This window comes from Furipterus horrens, unplaced genomic scaffold (genome assembly GCF_987537825.1).
Source record: "Furipterus horrens unplaced genomic scaffold, mFurHor1.1.pri manual_scaffold_11, whole genome shotgun sequence".
NCBI lineage: Eukaryota > Metazoa > Chordata > Mammalia > Chiroptera > Furipteridae > Furipterus > Furipterus horrens.
In genome coordinates, this window is record NW_028327181.1 from 62,861,906 (window position 1) to 62,884,656 (window position 22,751).

At 33.5% G+C, this 22,751-nt stretch overlaps 1 protein-coding gene across 2 annotated transcripts in view; it reads left to right on the plus strand.

Annotated features, from left to right (window-relative positions):
• NF1 (neurofibromin 1) overlaps positions 1–22,751 on the plus strand; it is a 211,097-nt gene that overhangs the window by 101,165 nt on the left and 87,181 nt on the right. The window contains exons 31-36 of one of the 2 annotated variants that reach the window (XM_090257326.1): positions 8,444–8,506; positions 13,058–13,216; positions 13,736–13,833; positions 15,052–15,198; positions 17,156–17,302; positions 20,781–20,891. In XM_090257326.1, the coding sequence (XP_090113452.1) occupies positions 8,444–8,506; positions 13,058–13,216; positions 13,736–13,833; positions 15,052–15,198; positions 17,156–17,302; positions 20,781–20,891 (725 nt within the window). The remainder of the gene's footprint in view (positions 1–8,443; positions 8,507–13,057; positions 13,217–13,735; positions 13,834–15,051; positions 15,199–17,155; positions 17,303–20,780; positions 20,892–22,751) is intronic. The other variant, XM_090257327.1, reaches the window with a different exon arrangement.

Sequence of the window (22,751 nt, forward strand, 5' to 3'; positions counted from 1 at the left end):
AATTACCATTTTTAAAAGCTGTTTCAGGCTTGCTTTATGTCAGACAAAATAGAGTTTAAGCCAAAAGTAGTAAAAAGAGGCAAAGGTTATTATGTAATAATAAAGGGGTCAATATATCAAGAGATATAGTAATTTTATATTTACATGCCCAACATTGGTGCAACTGGATATATAAAGCAAAAACTAACAGAGCTAAATGGAGAAATAGTAATACAGTAATAGTTGCATACTTTTATACTCCACTCTCAACAATTGCTAAATCATCTCTATAATCAATAAACAGCAAATTTGAATGATGCTATATACCAAATAGACCTAATAGACATATATAGAACATTCTAGCCAACAAAAGTGCAATACGCATTCTTCTCTAACACTTGTGGAATGTTTTCTAGGATAGATTGTATGTTTGGCCACTAAACAAGTCTTAGAAAGTTCAAGAAGATCAAAATCATACTGAGCAAATATCTCTTGACCACAATGTCATGAAACTAGAAATCAATAATAAAAGGAAACCTGAAAAATTCATAAACACATGGAAATGAATCCACACTCTCCTGAATAACCAATAGATCAAAGAAGAAATTAAAGGGGAAATAAAAAAGTTTACTGAGATAAATGAAAACAGAAGCACGACATACCAAAACTCGTGGGATGCAGCAAAAACAATTCTAAGACGGAAACACATAGCAATAAACACCTATATTAAAAAGCAAGAAAGATCCCAAATAAACAACCTAACTCTGTACCTTAAGGAATTAGAAAAAGAACAAACTGAGCCCAAAGTTGGCAGAAGAAAGGAAATAATAAATACTAGAGCAGAAATAAATGAAGTAAAGAACAGAAAAACAATAGAAAAGATTAAGCAAACTAAGAGTTGATTCTTTGTCAAAGATAAAATTGACAAACCCTTAGCTAGACTAATCAAGGCAAAAATTATAAATTATAAATAAAAAAGACATTACAACTGATACCACAGAAATTCAAAGGATTGTAAGAGACTATCATCAACAGCTATATGCTAACAACCTGGACAACCTAGAAGAAATGGAAAAATTCTTAATAATATACAATTTACTAAGATTGAATTAGGGAACATTTCTATCCCAATAACCTCTCTAAAATAAATGATGGAGCTTGCTAACCATCCATTGAAAACTTTTGTTGTTTCTTGTCTTCTGGATAAATCCACAGTATTTTGTACAGCATACATGACCTGGTCCTGGTCCTGGTAGCCTCTTTAAGTAAATTAATTGAATCTGCTTGGGATGTTGTGTTGAAAATTGTTAGACTATGAGGAAGTTCATGAGAAAGGGTACTGCTTATCAACTGAATGTTTATGTTCCTCCATGATTCATATGTTGAAGTCTAACTTCCAATGTGAGGGTATTTGGAATTGGGGACTTTGGGAAATGCTGAGGTCATTAGAGTGGAACCCTCATGAATTAGATTAGTGCTCTTATCAAAGAAACGCCAGACAGCTCCCTTGTCCCTTCTGCCGTATGAGGACGGGGGATGAAGGCTGAGTCTGCACGTGCCTTCTTTGTGGGCATCCCAGCCTCTAGAACTGTGGGAAATAAATATTTGTTGTTTAAGCCAAAAGTAAAAATAAAAAAGGACTGAATGAGGAAGAAATAGAAAATCTGAGTAGACCACTTGCTAGTGAGAAGATTGAATTAGTAATCAAAATCTCCCAGTGAAGAAATGCCCAGGACCAGATGACTTCACTGGTGAATTTTATTGAGGCTGACCTGCCCCATGTTTGGGCACAAGATGAGGCGGAGTTGCCTCGAACGCCTCGGCTCGGATGGAAACTACTCTGTCCAGCAGAGTTTTCACGACCATGGCAGAACAGATCTATCCAGGACACTGTATTTTGTCTGGGGGGGTAAGGGAGGCAACTGTTCCTGTAGTGGAGAAAGTGCAAGACCTCTGTTCTCATGCTTTTTATTGAGAAGGGTATGCATGGGAGATACAAGGTCAAAATTTATGAATCATCAATAGCTTTTAGGTGCTTGGATTACAGTTGACAATAACAGATTACAAGTACCAGTACACAGGGCACAGTGACCAGTCTGTGTCAGGGTCTGTTAAACATCTTGACGCCACACTGGCATTAGGTGCAAGGTTTCATACATTCCTTGCTAGAGATTGTTTATACTTAACTAAGATAAGAAAAGCAGAGCAAGTTCTAAAGCATAATAAGCATTCTTTAAATTTAATTCCCATGGAAACCCTCTGAGTGGCTTTCGGTTATGTCTCCCACTCAGCCTTTGTTGAGACTTTTAAAGACAAGCCGGGGAGGGGGGGCGGTGAGGGGGGTGTGCAAGTCAGGCTCACGGCTGGGGCTACAATTCCCTAAACCACAAGGATCGGTTCCCCACATTTTATCAAACACTTAAGAATTAAAACCAGTTCTTTTCAAACTCTTATAAAAATTCGAAGAGGACACAATACTTCCCAAACTTACTTTATCCTGAAAACAAAAACAAAAAAATCCCAAAACAGAAACACTAGTAGAAAAGTAGACTACAGGTCAATATTCTTGATGACTATATAGCAAACATTCTCAGTGAAATACTAGCAAACAGAATTCAGCAGCACATTAAAAGGGAGTTGGGTGTGTTCCTGGGATGCAAGGTTGGTTCAATATATGCAATTCAGTGTGACACATTGCAGTCTTATGGTCATCTCAATAGCTGTAGGAAAAGCACTTTACGAAATTCAACATTCGTTCATGATAAAAACTTTTAAAAATTAGGCATAGAAGAAACATATCTCAACATAAAAGTCATACAGGACAAGCCCACAGCTAACATCGTACTTTTAAGATCAGGAACAAGAAAAGGGTGCCCAGTCACCGCTGGTATTCAGCACAGTACTAGAAGTTCTAACTAGAGCAGTTGGGTAAGAAAAGGAAATAAAAGTTATCAGAATTGAAAAGGAAGGAGTAAAATTGTCTCTAATTGCAGATGACATGATTTTATATATAGAAAATCCTAAAGACACAAAAATTATTAGATCTAATCAGTGAATTCAATAAAATTGCCTGATACAAAATTAATATACAAAAATCAGTTGTTTCTGTATATTAAAATAAATTTTCTGAAAAGGAAATAGTCTGTTTCATTTATGGTAGCATCAAAAACAATAAAATATTTAGGAATAATTTAACCAAGGAGGTGAAAGATCTCCATACTGAAAACTACAAGACATTGCTGAAAGAAAGACACAATAAAAGACAGTGTTCATGGATTGGAAGAATTAATATTGTTGAAATGTCAATACTACCTAAAGCCATCTATAGTTTACTGCAATCCCTATCAAAATTCCAAGAGCATTTTTACAGAAGTAGAAAGCATTCCTAAAATATATATTGCACCACAGAAGCCACATAGCCAAAGTATTCTTGAGCAATAAGAATAAAGCAGGAGGCATCATACTTCCTGACTTTAAACTATACAATAAAGCTTAAACAGTCATCAAACAGTATGGTATTGGCATAAAAACAGACAAATAAACCAATGAAACAGAATCAAGAGCCACAAAATACACCCAAGCATATCCTGTTAACTAATATTTGACAAGAGAACTAAGAATACTCAGTGAAGAAAAGACAGTCTTTCAATAAATGGTGCTGGGATAATTGGATATTTTACATGTAAAAGAATGAAACTGGACCCACAGCTTACACCACTCACAAATACTAACTCAAAGTGGATTAAAGACTTAAAAAGACAACCTGAAACTATGAAATTTATAGGAGAAAACACTGAAATAAAGCTTCTTAACATGGGTCTTGGTAATGATTTCATGGATATGACACCTAAAACACAAGAAGCAATATAAAAAATAAACAAGTGCAATTGCATCAAACTAAAAAGCTTCTGCACGGCAGAAGAAACCGTCAACAAAGTGAAGGGACAACTTGGGGAATGGGGAAATATTTGCAAACCATATATCTGATAAGGGGTTAATATCCAAAATATATAAAGATCTCATACAACTCAATAACAAAACAAGGAAACAAACAAACAAATAATCCAATTAAAAATGGGCAAAGGACCTGAATAGACAGCTACACAAAAAGATGTTCAATACAGCTAGTCATTAGGGGAGTGCAAATTAGAACCACAGTGAGATGTCAGTCACCTCACGCCTTTTAGGATGGCCATCATTGAAAAGTTGAGATAACAAATACTGATGTGCATATGGAGAAAAGGAAACCCTTTGGCCTTGTTGGTAGGATTGTAAATTGGTGCAGCCACTATGGAAAACAGTATTGGAAGATCCTAAAAAATTAAAACTATAGCTAGAATAGCTACCGTATGATCCAGCAATTCCACTTCTGGCTATATATCCAAAGGAAACAAAAGCACTACATTGAAACAATATCTGCACCCCCATATTTTTAGCAGCATTATTTACAATGGCCAAGAAATGGAAACAACCTAATGTTCATCAGTAGATGAATGGATGAAATTGTGATTTTATATATATTTATATAAACATATACACACACAGTGGAATATTATTCAGTCATAAAAAGGGAAACCTACTGTTTGTGACATCCACGGCTGGACCTTGAAGGCATTATGCTAAGTGAAACAAGTCAGATAGAAAGATACTTACGATCTCACTTATATGTGGAATCTAAAAAAACAAACTGATAAAGAGATTAGACTTATGATTACAAGAGGTGAAGAGGAGAGGGATTTGGAGAAAGGTAGTCAAAACGTACAAATGTTTAGTCATAAGATAAATGAGTTCTAGGAATATAATATATAACATGATGACTGAGGTTAAAACTGCTGTGTGATATATAGGGGAGTTGTTAAGAGTAAATCCTAAGAGTTCTCATCCCAAGGAGAATTTTTTCTTCTTTCTTTCTTTATATTGTAGCTATATGAGAAGATGGATGTTTTCTGAATCTAAATCAAACCATTATGCTGTAAGCCTTAAACTTACACAGTGATGTATGCCAATTATTTCTCAGTAATTCTGGGCTGGTGATGCAGAGGGGGGAGAAGATTAACATGTTTGCGGGCAGGTTTTTCCCAGGACAGATTGATCTACTTATTTTATGTGAAATGCTACTTATATAATATATTGCATCATTCAAATCAGATTATTAGTCTTTCTCACACTAGTACTGCATGTAATGCTTCTTGTTCACATGTTTGTAGTCATCCCTGCTTGTTGAGGAAATTAGGTCTTTATTCTTTTATGGCTTCCACTGTGTTTTTAAATTGCTTATGCAGTTTCAGGAATGATTTATTCATTCCAAGGGAAATTAATGCACATCCACTTAGCCTGTTTAAACTGTGATTCTGGAAGAAACATCAGTGGGTCTGGAGTTTGGGACAGGGGTTGGTATAGGGGGAAGAAATCATGCAGATTTACCAAAACCCATGCCTTTGTGTGTCTTTCTTTGCAAAGTCATCCCCAGCCATTTTTTTTCTTTTTCTTTTTTAGCACAGGGCTTCAGTTGCTTAGAAACATTAGCAAGATCAGTGAAATTACCATTTTAAAAAGCTGTTTCAGGCTGCTCTGTGTGAATTTCCTCCCCATTCCTATTTATAAAGATGTATCTGCAGTATCTATAAAAAAACTTTTCATCACATACATAGATGGTAAAGCGTACTTAGCATTAAATCTTTCCATTTATCATGACTTTTTCTGCCTTTTGAAAATAGCTTAAGGAATTTAGGAGAATCCAACATAATTTTTTCAGATAGTTAAATCTCAGAATGGAGGGTGGTTTGGTTATAACATGAAGCTTAATAGAGTGAATAATATCTTAAGGTTGGGCATTATTCAGGTTTCTCTTTAAATCTGATTCAGCAATTCCTCTATTTAAAAACAGACAAGAAATGGTGAGCACATATTAAAAATAGTCTGGGTCAACTTCTTGGTTAGCTTGCTAGTAACTCTTCAGAGAGCAGATGGATTTTTCAAGTGGCAGCGGCTGTGACTTTGGCTGGTTAAAAGTGAATGGATAGTGCCCACCTGATTACATGGCCTAGTAGATGTAGGTGGAAACCCTTCATGTAGTTGTCGCCCTCAAAGAAAACTTTTTTTGTATCACCAGCAAACTTGGAGTCCAATTTAAGACCATGCTTCTGATAAGGTGAAGAGAACAGGGCTTGTAGTAAGTACTTATGAGGTATTTAATGAAGGAATATAGTCCCCCATTCCTCCCACCCAAGTAAACAAGATTCTTTCTTGGTAACTTTCATAGTTGGAAAGTGGGGAGGGAAATTGCACAAATAAGTCCGGAAAAAGAGCCAGGTGATAATTGGTGGTTTATCAAACCCTATGTGTTGTGCTTTTTATAGGAGTCTATAGTAAAATATCCTGTATTATAATAAACTGAATTATCATATTAAAATTTCACATAAAATTATTCTCTTTTAATGCTGTATCAGTGAATTGTTTTCAATTATTGGGTAAACTTGTTGGAATGTAGAATGCTATGAAGCAGAGGTATACTATGTTATTTATAAATAAGTTTTTAAAAAATAAGTGATAACAGGCAATTTACATTTACTAGTTAAAAGTAAAGATGGGGAAAAAAGCTTTGATCTTAAGATATTCTTTCATTGAATCTCCTTCCAAATGTAGTTTTCCTCTTAGTTTGCTCCTTTATGTTTATTCATTTTCCCTCTTCTGGCTTTTTTCTGCCCTTTTGACTTTGGCAGTAACATAATGGTACCTTTGTACTTTTATGTTCTGTTGGGAGGAATAGTAGTTGATTGTTTTTTGTTGCTGTTTTTTCTTCCTCTAATAAATGTGGCTTCTGCTTTGGGACCTACTGGGAAAACTTTGAAAGCTAAATGAGAATTAGTGCTAGCTAATAAACTTCTCTGAGCTTTAGCTCTTTTTTATTTGAGTTCATGTTTTTTACCATTAAGCCTTTTCCAAATCATGCTTTAACCAAATTTCTTATTTTATATGCTTTTCTTGCGTAGTGGACTAGATTAAGGTTATATAAGAAGAGCCAGACAGCTGTGAACAGTGTAGATATATTATTGAGGCATTTTCTTGTGTATTTATTTCCACTTTTCTTCCTGATAGTTTTGGAATAATGATAAAATAATTCCCAGAATAGATATTCTCAACGTATGGTGAGAGAATTCTAAATATTATGATTTCTGAATAAATACTATCTTTGCCCAGTAAATCTACTTCTCCAAACAAGTGATTTGCACAGATTTTTAAGGCAATAGTGATAGTTACATACCATAATTGAAAAAAAGTATATAAAAGTGCATTTTTGTGATATATTTAGTTACTGGTACTTTTGTAGATAGTTTAAAGTTTGTACCAAAGCTCCATGAGAAAAAGGGCTGTGTGTTTTCCTGCTGCCTCCCAGTGCCTGAAATGGCATCCAGCACGCAAGAACTACTTGGGTGGATGGGTGGACAGATGGATGAGCAAATGTCTGTTGGATGCACAGGATTCTTAGAATAAAGTGCCATGTATGGTGCATTAAATAATTTTAATTTATTTTTAAATATATTTTTTTAAGTAATTGTTGTGGCTAGTCTAGTTCAGTCAGGAGTCTTAATTTTAAAATAACTGTCTTAGAAGAAGCTTTGAGGGATGAAATCAATATGTCTGTGGGTTTTGGGTTTTTGGGTTTTTTAAGACATTCTGATAAATGGTCGAATATGTAAAATATTTTAAGTAGGCTTACAATTTTAATCTGTAATTTTCTCCGCAGTTTCTTCACCTTCATATTAATTAATGCTTGTTTCTAGTGGAGCTGATAACATTCTTCTCCCAAATATTGCAGAGCTTTTAACCTCCTCTGATTAGACTGTTTAGGAAGTAGCCTGGAAACAGAAAAATGTGAAATTTTAGAAGTAATCTTTCTTAGAGAGATTTTTAATTCAGAATCTCTAAAGTAAATGTTTCTATTATATTCAGTCATTTAATGTTTATTTTTTAATCAGTAGACTTTAAATTAAATGCCAGCTATTGAAAAAAAGAAATTTAAGTCAATTGAAGGATACACAGAGATGTATTTATATCAAGAAAAAATCATGTAGACACATGGAAGTGTTGTTATAGTGTGATCTATTTGTAATCAACATTTTATATAAAATTTATCAAAAGCTAGGAATTCCTGAAATGTAAATATTAAATATACTCAAATCTACCTGGGGAGAGCTTTTCTGTGATTTATAGCCAGAAATAGTAGATATGATTGTCTCAACATTTCTTGCTGTTTATTTAGTGCTTTGGCTTTAAAAAATGTATGAAAAATTGAAATTCAGAAATAAAATTCATCCCTCTAAATTCAGCTGACTTCTAATTTTTTTTGTTGATTCCATTTGTGTTACATTTGATCATGTAATTTTATGTACAAGCCAACATTGTTTTTGTTGCTGTATGTAGCTGGTGCTGTGACTTGTTTGTGCTCATCTCTGTTCTGTAGGCAACTTGCCACTCCCTACTGAATAAAGCTACAGTAAAAGAAAAAAAGGAAAACAAAAAATCAGTAAGTTTGGAGAACTTTTTATTAGCTGTTTCTTTCAAAGCAAAACAAAATCTTTTGCTGTTTGTTAAGAACATCTTCACTTCAGCCTATTTGACCTTCACTGTAAAATCATTCTACTAATTCTGGCACAAAATAGCTTTCATTTCAATTAACCCTGGAATTAAGTTACATTGAAACATTCTCTGTGTTCCTTTGGTTTGATTTATCCCAAAGGCCTTTTGGGGCATTTGTTGCATTGGATATCCCTGGTCTAATTTTATTGTTTGTTTGTTTGTTTTTAATTACAAATGAATGCTAAAGAAACTTAATTTCAAGGACTTAGGAAATGCTGACTCTCTTCATTCTTGCTTCTTGTTTGCAGGTAATGTGAGTGGTTTCTTTTTCTAGAGATGAAGGTTTTTCTTAATTGCTAGAAGTATATGGAGGGAAAGTATCACTTTCTAACTTTACCTAAAAGTTGCTCAATTTTATTTTTTATTCTTTATATTTTTATCTAGACCATCCCAGCCAAAATTTAGATATTTGTGCTTAGATTATAAAAACCCTAATGGTAAAATCACTTTTACTTTGGAGAAAACCATTATTATTAAATTATTGGGACTGAGAACATACTACTTTGGAAATAAAGGAAAACTCCATGTTTGTAGAGAAAGACCTCATTTTGCAAACACGATATGAATGTACTGCCTGCTTCTGTGAAGTTGCCCTAATTTAAAAGGAATAAAATTAGGGCAAGATTATTTTCTTCCCATGAGTGGAATTTGTCCAAAATATAACATGCGTTTATTTTAAATTTGCCATTATCTCTCAGTATGACTTATCTTTATCCAGCAAGTACTATGTCTGTACATATAATCTCAGTGATTTTAAAGAAAGAAGTACTGTAAAGCAAACCTTTAGGAGTCATATAGGTAATTTTCTTAAAAAGGTAAATTTAGAATATAGTATACAGTTGGTATCATTTTTTTATTCCTTGTCTAAGCTTTACATAAGATAAATTTCTGTTTTAAATTCAGAACTAAATTAAAATTTGGAGACATACTCAAAAAGTAAGTCTTTTTGAGTATGTTAAGTATATTTGTTCAGCTGTGAGCAAATGGATTGGATTGGATGGCCATCTTGCTTGATAAAAACATTCCTTTCTAATGCTTCAGCCTTCTCATTCTCAGCGTACATGGGTTTAACATAGTGTACACCATCACTGTTGAAATTAATTTACTGTTTCTAACACTCTTGTTCAGTGTTTTACTAATGCCATTGTGTAGTGTATCACATAACTTAAAATTCAGGCTTTCTGTGTTTCTCGGGAGCATGTTTTCTAGCCTTCCTAACATTGCTTTATTTATTAAGATTTTGTCTAAAATGGTTCCTTGAAATGTGTTTTTTTCTACTAGTGTTATTTTCAGATTTTTTATTTTTAAGTTTCAGAGTGACACTAAATTTTGGAATGTATTTCTCAGCACAGGTGATAGAGGTCCTCATGAAAACAAAGGGAATATAGTTGTTAATTTGAGATATTTTAGAACATGTTCCAAAGTATAAATACAGTATAGTCATTTTAAATATAAAATGTCGATTTATGGAGATATTAGCTTAATAGAATCTAATCTTTTTGGAAGCAAGTTAACTTTCTTTTAGGCTGTGTGTATTGTGGATGCGAATATGTAAAATATACAGAGAAGATTCTGGCTTCTAACATATTAGCTGTAGAGTCATATTATAGATAAGTCTGTTTATTATACTCAAATATATAATGTATAGTTAGATCTCCTTTGAGAAGTTAATTGTCTACCTAACCTAGGTAATTAAACATGTACGGGTAGTGATCCTCTTGCTGATGTGTAGTCTATGACTACATTTATTTGTGACACGTAGTTCAGTTTCACTAAGGGGAATAAAGCTGACCTTTGACTAGGAACTAGTTTCAGCATAAAGAGTGGCCCAGCTTTGACCTTTATGCAGAATTTCTTTAGGATCCAAACCAGATTTTTGCAGGTTAAAAAACAAACAAATTGAGTATGTGTATATTATGAAGTAAAATTACATTGATGTTAATTTAGTGGTAAAAGAAAAGGAAATATTTATTGATATTGATTATATTTTGTCAGATTTTACTTCTAAAATATAGTGATTCTATCATCAATGAGACACATAATTAGATGACACATGAAACAATATGTGTTTCTGATGTGGGGATTCTTTGAATTTTGATATGGATTATTTTTCTGAAGATGTAGAAGATAGTAAAGGTGTAGTACTTTTCATAAGTTTTACAATATTCTCCCTTTGGGAAATAATTCACTCCAATTTTCATTAAATTCTGAGACTGAGTAGTATTAAGTATAAATCAGGTATAAATGTGAGTCATACTTTAAAACTTTTTTGTGTTAGAGAAAACCAGTAAAGAGCTGTTTTCAAAATGCATTTTAAAAGAACTCTCCATGTGCATATAAATTATTGACTTTTATAAGACACTCTCATAGCAGGTTAGTATTTTATAAATTAACTGGTTCTTTGGAAACCATACTGTACCTTTTAGCTTTTTAAAAACCATTTCAGGATTTTAATGGATTAAACTTAATATATGCTAATTTAAAATAACAGCCTATTTGAACTTAAATATAAAGTAGTTTTTAAATCCTCTTTCTTCTTGCTAACTCATTCCTTCAAGGCTTTAAAATTTTGTAGGTTTGTTGATATGTTTCTTCTGTTTTAAGAACCACTCAGTATCAGTGGTGGTCTATGAACGTTCTGAAACTGTATGAAGAATTTGTGCATGTGTATGTATATGTTCATTTTTCTGTTCCTACTCTTCCAAAGGTTAAACGCTTCTAGAGGGTAAAAGCAGTTGAGTATTCTTCTCAATTCTATTTCTAAAACTGTATTTCAGCTAAAAATAACTCCAAAACAGTATTTAGGTTTTAAAGTCATTCTACTAAGGCTGCTGTATTTAGCTGCATTCACCAGTTTCCCCCTACTTAAGTGTAGGGCTGTACTTCATGCAGCGGCACCCCAAGTGCTATGACACAAAGAAAGCTTTCTGAGCTTCGTAGCATAAATGACGCTGAGCATATATGAGTTTAATTCACTTCTGTGATCACTTCTTACAAAGATTTTCTTTGGCTTAAAAAAATCATTTTGTAAAGTCTTATTTTTACTAATTCCCTGTCAGATAAGATAGAAAATTATTTTGAGATTTTAGGCAGTAAATAAGAACACATTTAAAACATATGTCACATAAAGCACTAACGGGAATAGAATGAAATGAAATCATCCTTGTTCTTTCCAGAGTTAATCTGGATTCAGTGAGCCATGTGAATTCATGAGAAGATGTATTACTTCTTTGAGGCGTTGTGAAGAAAACTAGAGTTATGTGAGATTCTGCACATAAACCCCATTCACTCATTTCCCCCCAGTATCCTTTGAAATGCATGCTGTCCCTGGAACCCCAGAATACTGAGCGCAGTGCTGGCTTTGCCACTGTCATTACCACTGCTTTAAGCAGCAGTTAGCCACACTGAGCAAGGAAAGGTGTAGAAATTAAAACGGTACATAAGTAATCTTTTAAAAATAAATGTGTGTGTATTATCTGTAAAAGAAAAGGAAATTTCAAAGTAATACTCATGTTAACTTAAAGCAGGAGGCACTAGGAAGAGAAGGGATCTGCACCAGTTTCATTAACACCTTCCCCAATCTAATCTATTACTTGACCTTCAGAGTAGGATGTTTTATCAAGAGAAAATAAATTAACTTTAAATATTGGACTCAGGTTTTTTTTTTTCAGTGTGGGCAACTATTTTTGAAATCTTAACTTTTTTATGGATATATTTGACAGAATTATAAATTGAGCTACACATAGGGGTTCTCTTTTCGGTTGGTGGGATCCTTTTTTCTTTTAGGTCCCAAGAATTCCTATTCTTCCATGGTTCAGATACTAGGTAGGCCCTTATGTTATAAGGCATTCTAATGAAGAAAAGAAACTGGCAATATAATGTTACTTGTAAGTAAGTTTTTTCTCTCGATAGGAATCTAAGAAAACTAAGTTTTGTTTTGTACATGGAAAGCATTTTGCTCAAGAAATTTAATTGTACCTGGTACACAACAAAACGTAAGTATTTACTATTAGGTATTAGATATTTAGGGATGTGCCGTTGAAAACTTAGCTATGTCTTATGAGTTGATTATATTCTCATGTCTGTTAATCTTAGTAAAATATGATAATCTGTGTGTGAAAATTTGGTCTTCTGTTACTCATCAAATCTGCAGTATAAACAATAAAATTAAGATCTTTTTTTAGGTCTCTTCTATACAACTCATTCATGAAGTTTGTCTTTTTTCTTAGATATCTATATTGTGTTTTAAAATGATGGAAGGCAAGAATTGAGGGTGAATTTACTGATGTTTTTGGAGTGTAAGAAAAAATAGAAAGTATTGTTCACAAGGATTGGTCTAGTCAGAGCTTTTGTACAAAGTTTGACCTTCAGGTTCTTTCTTCCCATTTGCTTGTTTTAATTCAAACCACATATTCAATTCTCAACTTCTTGTTTTTAGGTGGTTAGCCAGCGTTTTCCTCAGAACAGCATCGGTGCAGTAGGAAGTGCCATGTTCCTCAGATTTATCAATCCTGCCATTGTCTCACCATATGAAGCAGGGATTTTAGATAAAAAGCCACCACCTAGAATCGAAAGGGGCTTGAAGTTAATGTCGAAGGTGAAGAATTCTTTTGATAATCTGCTTTAAATTTTCTCTTTCAACTAAAATTTCAGTTTCATATTCACTGTACTTCCTCTTGAGTTGACTTTTGAAATGCCTTATAGTTTTCACTTATGTGCTTGTGTTTTATTTTTGTCTATGTTACAAAGGAATTCATTAGACTGATACCTGGCTCTTAGTATCATGAGAAAATATTTTAGAAAATGTCTTTTTAAGATAGTTTTTTATGTAATCATATTGGAAATTCTGAAATGGAGACCAAAATGTGTACTGGTTTTTTTTGTTATTAAAAAAAAATTAAATTTTTTAAATATGCATTTTTATATATCTAAGTATTTGTGTGTATCTATAATAATTATATTCGGGAAAGAATAGAAACAACTTCTAGTATTTATAGAATGAGGAATAATTGAATCAATAATTATATTGATGAAAATTCATGTTTTTTAACAAACATACAAATGTATAGACGTCATAAAATAATCTGATTTTTTGTTACCTTGTTTTATTGTTCAGATACTTCAGAGTATTGCCAATCATGTTCTCTTCACAAAAGAAGAGCATATGCGGCCTTTTAATGATTTTGTGAAAAGCAACTTTGATGCAGCACGAAGGTAAGCAGCCTGCCACTTGGTTGATTCTCTGAATCAAATGTTTTCACTTCCACTTAGTGTCCAGGAAGCTCCTGTGTAGGCTTTTTCTTTTCCATCTTTAGGCCAAGAACATAATAAATCTTATTTTGCTACAAATAATGTTTTATAATTTGGTAGTGATTTCCATATTACAAAACCCAGAGGGCTTTTTGACATATTACAAAAATAAAGGACTTAGGATGCTACAGTATGGAGCAGAGAAAGGAGGAAAAAGGTTACTTTTAGTAAAAGCTAAAACCAAAATGGTACAGATGATGCATATCACTGTAAAATCCCAAGTTTTTTGATGTTAGAATATTTTTGATACTTCAGCCTAGAAGTGTATCTGAACTAAAATGTTACTCTTTAAACCAAGTAATACAGATGTACACAATTTTGTTCAGGAATACCTGGACAGCTGTTGAACTTTTACAGTTTTAGAAAACTTGAGGTCTTTTAGGTTTCCGTAACTAAATAGTTGCTTTCTGTTTATCTCTCTGAGTTGTTCGTTTATCTGTAAACTAGGGATTATATCATATTTGCCTATCTGAGTTGATTATAGAGAAACAAATGAGATGATTTATGAGAAAGTGCTTTATAAATGTAAATTAATGTTCAGAATTTTGCCTTTCCTGCAGTATGAATCAAATTGATCTGACTCATTGTCTAAGCTATATTATGTGACCTCTCTTTCCATTTTTCATTGTAATTTACATCAGTTTCTTTCTGATTGGAGTTTAAAGGTATATTGTTTAACTGCAAACCATGTGGGAGGAAAAGTGAATGTCAACATAGGATTCATAATCTAGCTGATTGACTCTTCATAGAAAGTTAGGAGCCAAGGCTGTGATCCTGGCTCTCACACAACAGGTCATATAATTTGGGGGAGGTCTTTTGAGTTGTCTGGACCTCCATTTCTTTAACGGTAAGTTATTGGCTTCTCTCCACAGCCTGATCCACCTAAATTTGGTTTTTGTCTGACTTCTCTAAGTCTACTCAGAAGTTGCAGCCAGGTATCAAAAATGGAAAACCAGATTACTCCTTGTCCCTTTTTTTTCTCATTTAATGACAGTCACATGTGTGAATAAGCCCTCCATATTTGTAATCTCAGTTATTTCACAAAGTTATTTTATATAAATTTAATTCACACATAGATATGAATGTCTGTTTTTTAAAATTAATGATTTTGTATTTTTGAAGGTTTTTCCTTGATATAGCCTCTGATTGTCCTACAAGTGATGCGGTAAATCATAGTCTTTCCTTCATCAGTGATGGCAATGTGCTTGCTTTACATCGTCTGCTCTGGAACAATCAAGAGAAAATTGGCCAGTATCTTTCCAGCAACAGGTAAGATTTCCCAGTCACAGGCAGACTGAAAATCAGTTTAAATGCATATTAATAAAATTATTGGTTATGAATAATGTTTTTTACTTTACATCATTTTAGAATAAGAATTATGGTTGGAGAAAAATGTAGACTCTAAAAATATGTAGGTAAAAGGTTAAGTCATATTAAATGATCAATAAGCCTACCTAGGTGCTACAGACTGTTTTTTGGTTGTTGTTGTTGTTTTTTTTAATGTTAAGCTAGGAAATCACAAATTAGCCCTTTTGGTTTTTGGTTTGCAAACTGTCACACATTATGTGCAACAAAAAGTTTAAATTTACTAGAAGATCAAATGAGTACTGGCATCTGAATCTGAAGAGCAGCTAATTCTTAGGAATTTAATAATTAAAACATTGCCAGTGTTTTAATTCTATAAAAATCCCATTTGTGATATTCTAAGTATATTCTTTATATAGAAAATATTGAATAACTGAAAATTACTTTTTTGGGAATTGTTTCCTTAGTTTTTTAGTTAGTCTTTTGTAACCTGAATTACTTGTTGTCCTTTCTAGTTACATATGTTTATAAAGGGCCCAAATTCCTATGTATGAGGAGTTCTCTTACTAAAGCAAAATGAGTCTAGATTATTTTTTAAATGCCAGTAAAAATGATTTGCTCATTCATGGAAAAGGTAGAAGACCATGAAACTAAGACTAACTAATAACTAATGAGGAGATAGAAATTTGAGAGAGAGAGCATTTTAATGCTTTGTGAATTGTTAATGAATTGAAGTAGAAATGGACATGACTGCTGTGTGCCCTCAAGTAGAAAAATGAAGATGCTTTATCTCTGTGACACTAAAATAAACTGAAACTTTTAAATGTAAACATTTGTTTCTCTTATATAATTCACATACATATTCATGTAGTTTGATGCTAGAATTTTTAATTTGTTTTCTAAATATGTACATTTTAAACATACAAAAACAGTGTAGAACATAACATAACAGATCCATGTCTGCCACCTGGCTTTAACATTTGTTTTGCTATATTACTTCAGATCTTCATAGCATTTTATTTCTTGTGGAAAAAAGATATTACTTCTCTCTATAGAATTGACAAAATAAGGAAATTATAGGTATATATAATACAGTTTTGTGTGTTTTCAAATTTTATAAAGATGCAGATAGTCTCTCCTCACATCCTATTTGAGATATCTTATTTATTTAACTTATGTTAGTATTTCATTGAGTGACTATATTACAATTTATTTTTGCATTTCCTGATTGGTGTATACTTAGGTTTGTTTTCTATTTTTCACTGTTTTAAATAGTGATGTAATAAATAATAACATACTTGTCTCCTTGTGTATTACCTGGACATGTAACAGCTCCTCTCTGGGGTATACACAGCCTCAGCTTTACCAGCTACAACCACATTGCTTTTCAAAGTGCACAGGCTCCTTTACACTTCGACCAGTGACGTGTGAGAGTACCTCTTTATGCGTTTTCACCACAGTTTGGCGTTATCAGACTTCATATTTTTTGCCACTATGATGTTTGTAAAATAGTATCTTGTTATTTTTACACAGTTTTAAATATTTAATAGTTATTGAAAATTGGTATTTAGACTGGTTAAGCAGAAATATATCAGAGACAATATGTCTAATTCCTAAATAGTGGTTTCTCATAATGGATTAATTTTATCCTGGGAAGAAGTGTATTAGAAGGTTATTTTTACTTACTGATTGACCATTTAATGGTAATGGATTAAAAATACTAGGAAAAAGAATTGTTATGTAAATTTTGTAGTTTGGGGAGTGGTCATATTTCTAAGATGCCTCAGTATATACTTATGTCCCCTGGCGCCTGTCACAAATCAGTAGAAACTCCCAACTTGCAGTAAAAAGAGAAGCAATGAATGGCAATCTAAAGAAATGTGTACTTGCTACTCTTTTCTAAGCAGTTTCTTATATCTAGGGATCACAAAGCTGTGGGAAGACGACCTTTTGATAAGATGGCAACACTTCTGGCATACCTGGGTCCTCCAGAGCACAAACCTGTGGCAGATACACACTGGTCCAGTCTTAATCTCACCAGTTCAAAGTTTGAGGAGTTTATGACTAGGTAAAGTACCACCTCGATTGCTTTCTTTTTGGTTGAGGTATGAGGTTTACTACTAGACGAGTTGTTACATATGCTTCAATTTTTGATAGAGAATTATCAGGAAAGATGTACCTAATAACCACATTGTCATGTTTGGGGATTTAAATTTTCCTTACCCTTTATATTGTTGAAATATGCTTTGTTTTATAATTGATTTTCTTATATAAAAATAATAGTATCTTATTGAATAGTACTTTGTCATGTTGCTTTGAGGTGTTTTTGCATTAATTCTTTTAAGGGAGAGTAGATTACATTATTTTCATATTATAGTTAAAATAAAATAATATTGTAGTAACTATTTATGAGGCCAGGTGGGTACTTGAAATATTAAGGGGACACTTTGGAAAGTATATGATTTTCTAGCCACTATGCTGTACACATGAAACAATACAGAATAATATTGAATGTAGACTGTAATTGAAAATTTTTTTAAAGAAGAAAACTATAGATCCAAGCATATAACTAATTTGCCCAGGATTCCACATCTAATTCATAGGTCCTTTGGTTCTAAGTGCTGGACTCTTTATACCACACTGTAAGATTTTTCAGAACCCTCCTCAAAGTTAATGGTATTTAGATTGAGGCTCAGAAAATTACTATACTGCAATATTGCTATAAAATTTCTGTGGACGTTTGTTTTGAATATCTTTTAGAGGAGTTTGGGAGCTAAAAGATGCTTGCTGTTAGATATTCACTTCTATTATGTTGTAATGAAAGTAGTGTTGAATTCTTTAGTTTTTAAAGTACCTTTCATAGTACTTTACACTAACTCCCCTAGTATGTGCTTCATAGTGACTGGGGGTTAAGTGTTTTGTTCATAGTGTGTCCCAGAAGCAGAAAGAAAAAAGCAGAATCTGACATTCAGTAGTTAATTCACATTAAAGATTTGCATATAATGTGCCTTGCATTGTAAGTGCCTATTATTAATCGTATTACATATACAGTAGCTTCCCCTTATCCATGGTTTAGCTTTCCACAGTTTCAATTACCTGTGGTAAAACGCAGTCTGAAAATACTAAATTAAACATTCCAGAAATGAACAATTCATAAGTTTTAAATTATGTGCTGTTATGAGTAATGTGATGACGTCTTGTGCCCTCCTGCTCTGTCGCGCCTGGGGTGTGAATCATCCCTTTGTCCAGTGTGTGCACACTGTATACACGACCTACCTGTCAGTCACTTAGCTGTCTCCCTTATCAGGTTGACTATTGTGTCATCATAGTGCTTGTATTCAAGCACTATTATTTTATTTAATAATGAACACAAAGCCATTCACATAACTTTTGTTAGAGTATATCTTTATAATTGTTCTATTTTCTTATTAGTTACTGTTGTTAATCTTTTACTGTGCCTCATTTATAAATTAAACCTATCATAGGCATGTGTGTATTAGGAAAAAACATGGCATATATAAGGTTTGTTTCTATTTGTACTGTCAGACATCCACTGGGGGTCTTGGAATATAGAGCAAGGGAATAACGGGGAACTACTGTAGATCATAGTTCTGTACACATGACTCTAATTCTTTGATATTGTTAAAACATGTATGAATATATGTCAATTCTCCTTTCCAGCTTAATGTTTACTTTTAGCTCTTATATTTTCCTCAGGGTATCAAATACTTATTCCTATTAAAGAAATATTTTCCATACAAAACTTTCATACTACCTTATTGAAAATTACATAATACAAAAATATTAAACTATTTTTCACTCAATATAACTGAGGATATCCTAGCCATTTTTCCATTTTTCTAAGGAAACTTCTTTACTACTCCTTTTTCCTAAGATCCTACCTTCCTTACAAAACAATCTTCTGTATTTTTGAAGGCTGAATGATCTAATATGTTTGAGATATTTAGAACAGTATCTGGTATGTATATAAAATATTCACTAAATATTAGGTGTTATTTTTGTTCTCTTCTAAGTTCCCATTAATGCTCTTTAAGACCCTTTTTTATTTAAAAACTTGAATGTAGGTTTATAATTTTATCAACTATAAAAATATTAAATTATTCAAAACAAATCTAAAGAAAAATATTTTAAATTCTGTTACTTTGCCTTTTAGAGATAATTCAATTAACATTTGGCAGATAGCCTCCCAGTCATTTATACATATGTACCTAGTGCCCTTATCAAACAATATCTGGGTTGTTTCCATTAATGTTGAACAAATGCTGACTTGGTACTAGCAATGTGACGGACTGACATAATATAATTTCTCCTTCCCTTTGTGTCCCCAGATACAAGACACATAGAAATATTAAGTAAAAGAAAAATATTTAAAAAATACATAGCTGAAAGATAATTTCTGAGCAAATTAACTAGCATACAGTCAGGACAGAGTGATAAAAAAATGGAAAACATGAAAAAGGTTAACAGATGCAGATGATAGAATAAGAAAGTCCAGTGTATCTAGTAGGTGTTTCAGAAATAGAACTTAAAATAGTGAAGAGACAACAGAGGAGAATTTTCCAAGGTTGGGGAATGAATTAAATCTTCAGGTTAAAGACACACACTGTGTCTTTATTTTTAATAAAAGTTAAAACATGCTTTTTTTTCAGAAATAAATAAGGGAATTTAAAGACTATTTTTATTGTCACCCAAGGAAATTTTTTCCCCCATTGTTTTTAGAGCGAGAGAAACATCTATGTGAGAGAGAAGCATCGATGGGCTGCCTCCCTTATGCTCCCAGACTGGGGATTGTTACCTCCCATACGCACCCGGACTGGGGATCGTATATGTGTAGCAAACCAGGGGTCGCACACACCTGCACCTGGACCAGGAACAAACTCCCAACCTAGGAGCATGGCCTGACTGGGAATCGAACCCACAACCTTTTGGTTATGGAGCAATGCTCCAACCAGCTGAGCCACACCGGCCATGTGGGAATTTAATATATGATAAAAGACATATTCAGAATCAGAGAGATTAGAATGGACTATTAAGAAGCGGTGGTGGTACAACTGAGTAACCATCTGAAAGAAGACGCTGATACCGTTCATGAGATTAAATTCCCATGAAGAAAAAAATACGGGCAAAGGAAGGCCTTTCTTTCTCACTCATTCAAAATCAATAAACTAGAAAAAAAGAATGAGAAACTGAATTCTTAAAAACCAATAAATTATTCAAAAATTTCTGTCTAGAAAAAATTACCATGATTAGAAACAGTTCTACGATTAATATCCGTGTGCACTAGTTTTCTTAGGCTAGTCCTGAGAGCTGCTGTTTGCGGTTGAGTGACACCTTAAAGATTTTGTTACCTGTTGCCAATTGCCCTTTGAAGAGGGGGAGAAGAACAAACTATCTACCTGTCTGAATATTTTGTTACTTTGCACATTTTATTGTTTGTCTAAGTGTAGGTCTTTGTAAATATTCATTTTGTGAGTACTCATTGGATAGTATAAATCCTATGACTACTTTGTTTTTCCTTCTTTCAGGCATCAAGTACATGAAAAAGAGGAGTTCAAGGCTTTGAAAACGTTAAGTATTTTCTACCAAGCTGGGACTTCCAAAGCTGGGAATCCTATATTTTACTATGTTGCCCGGAGGTGAGAAATACTATGTTGTAGTTTCTCCTAACAAAATTTTTAAAATGCTAGCAAATTGTGAGAGAGAGAGAGAGAGAGAGAGAGAGAGAGTGAGTGCGTGCGCAAGCGAGAGCACGGGAGGGTCGTAAGCTTGGTTTTTCCCTTTTGACTTGATGAGAATTGAAAACAAACTTACCTGGGAGAAAATAGCTGAGTAAATAGCTATCATGGCCCGAAATAATGCTCAGTATATTGGAAATTGCTTTTCATACTACCTGTTTTATATTGTTTTTTTCCTACATCAATTTTGAATACTACCTACAATGGATTAATTAGCAAAAGTAATAAGATTACAAAGAATCTTTTGTTTTCACATATATTCTGATTAAATAATATTCATGACATGATAATCAGGGACTTTTTTATTTTAAAGCAGAAATGAAACTAAGCATCTATGCCTAAGCATTTTTGGTGATATGCTATATAAGACAGCATCAGTGTGATTTAACAAATAATTCAGAGAAGCTGTGAGAGATTTCTATAAAGATGGTGTAGGAGGTGACAGCCTGGAATATTGCTTGTGTGTATTCATGCTGTCTTCAGTTAAGGCTAGTTCCTAGAAAGCTCTTACAGTAATGCTGTGAGCTCCATCTTAGCAATAGGTATGATGCTTGCACCTTCCTTTGTTTTTCCTTTCTGCTTCATTTTGCCTTCCTTTTGAGAACTCATCTGTGACATGATGTGGTCAGTTTTATTTCTTCCCATTTAGTGTGACATCAGCTCATGGCTAACTGAACCTTAGAGACAATGTAATATAGACCACTGGCTTTGAAATCTCAAACACTGTTTAGTCTCAGTTTTGCTGTTCACTAGCTGTAGGAATTAATCTTTCTGAGTTCCTGAATTTAACATAAATTGAGGAATTATGCCAGGAGACTTAATAGCCATGGGTGGCAAAAACGTAGCAATGTGTTGAAAACAAATGGGGGTTGAGAAATAATGGGAAAGGGATGAAGAAAGGAAGGTGGAAGAGGGGAAGCTCATTTAATCAGATAATTCAGCTAGCGTTGAGACGAAGAAGTCCCAAGAACTTGGGTGTTAGGGTCTCATACCCTGGGTGTTCCTCTTTAACAATTCTGAGTAACATCTCTTCACCTTCCCATGAAAGTCTTCTCTCCAACTTTCTCTCAGTTGCTATTTCTAAATTGCCTAAGGTAATTTTTGAGATGAACCATATTTATATTCCAGCCTTAACCTTTAATACAGCCAGTGTAATTTGACTTTTCCTAATTTAAGTAATGAAAAGTGAAACATTGGTGAGAGAGGTAGATAGATGTGTATCCTCCTCCCCTTTAAATTCTTATTAGTTTATAAGTAAAGATTTCTCGGAAACCTTAAAGCAGGGTTGTTTTCTTCAGGATCAGAAACTGTAAGATTATGTTCCTCCTCTGTGATGATCTGGAAAGGCCAGATGAAAGAAGGATGGGCCTGGTGCATCCACCCTCTGAGAGAGTTGAGGATTCCCAGCTCTATTGCTTATTAGCTGTGTAAGCTTAGACAAGTTAATTTTTCTGACTGTTTCTTCATATGTTAAAAAAGCAGTGGGGGTGCTTATAAAAAACTGCTGTCTGCCTCTCCCATGAAGCATTTTGTGACATACAAAATTCTGTACAGAATATGTTTGAAGTTCTCTCTCTCTCTCTTTTTTTTTTTTTTTTTTTTTATGTAACTGCTGCCAATTTTAGATTTTCAGTCCTTTCTGTTTCTTCCTTAGACTTAGTAGAGCTCTTCCTGGCATGCATCTTCAGCTGGTGTGAAGCCTTAGCTCCAGGGGGAGGAGCACACAGTGGCTCAGAGCAGAGGCCCAGTTACTCCACTGTG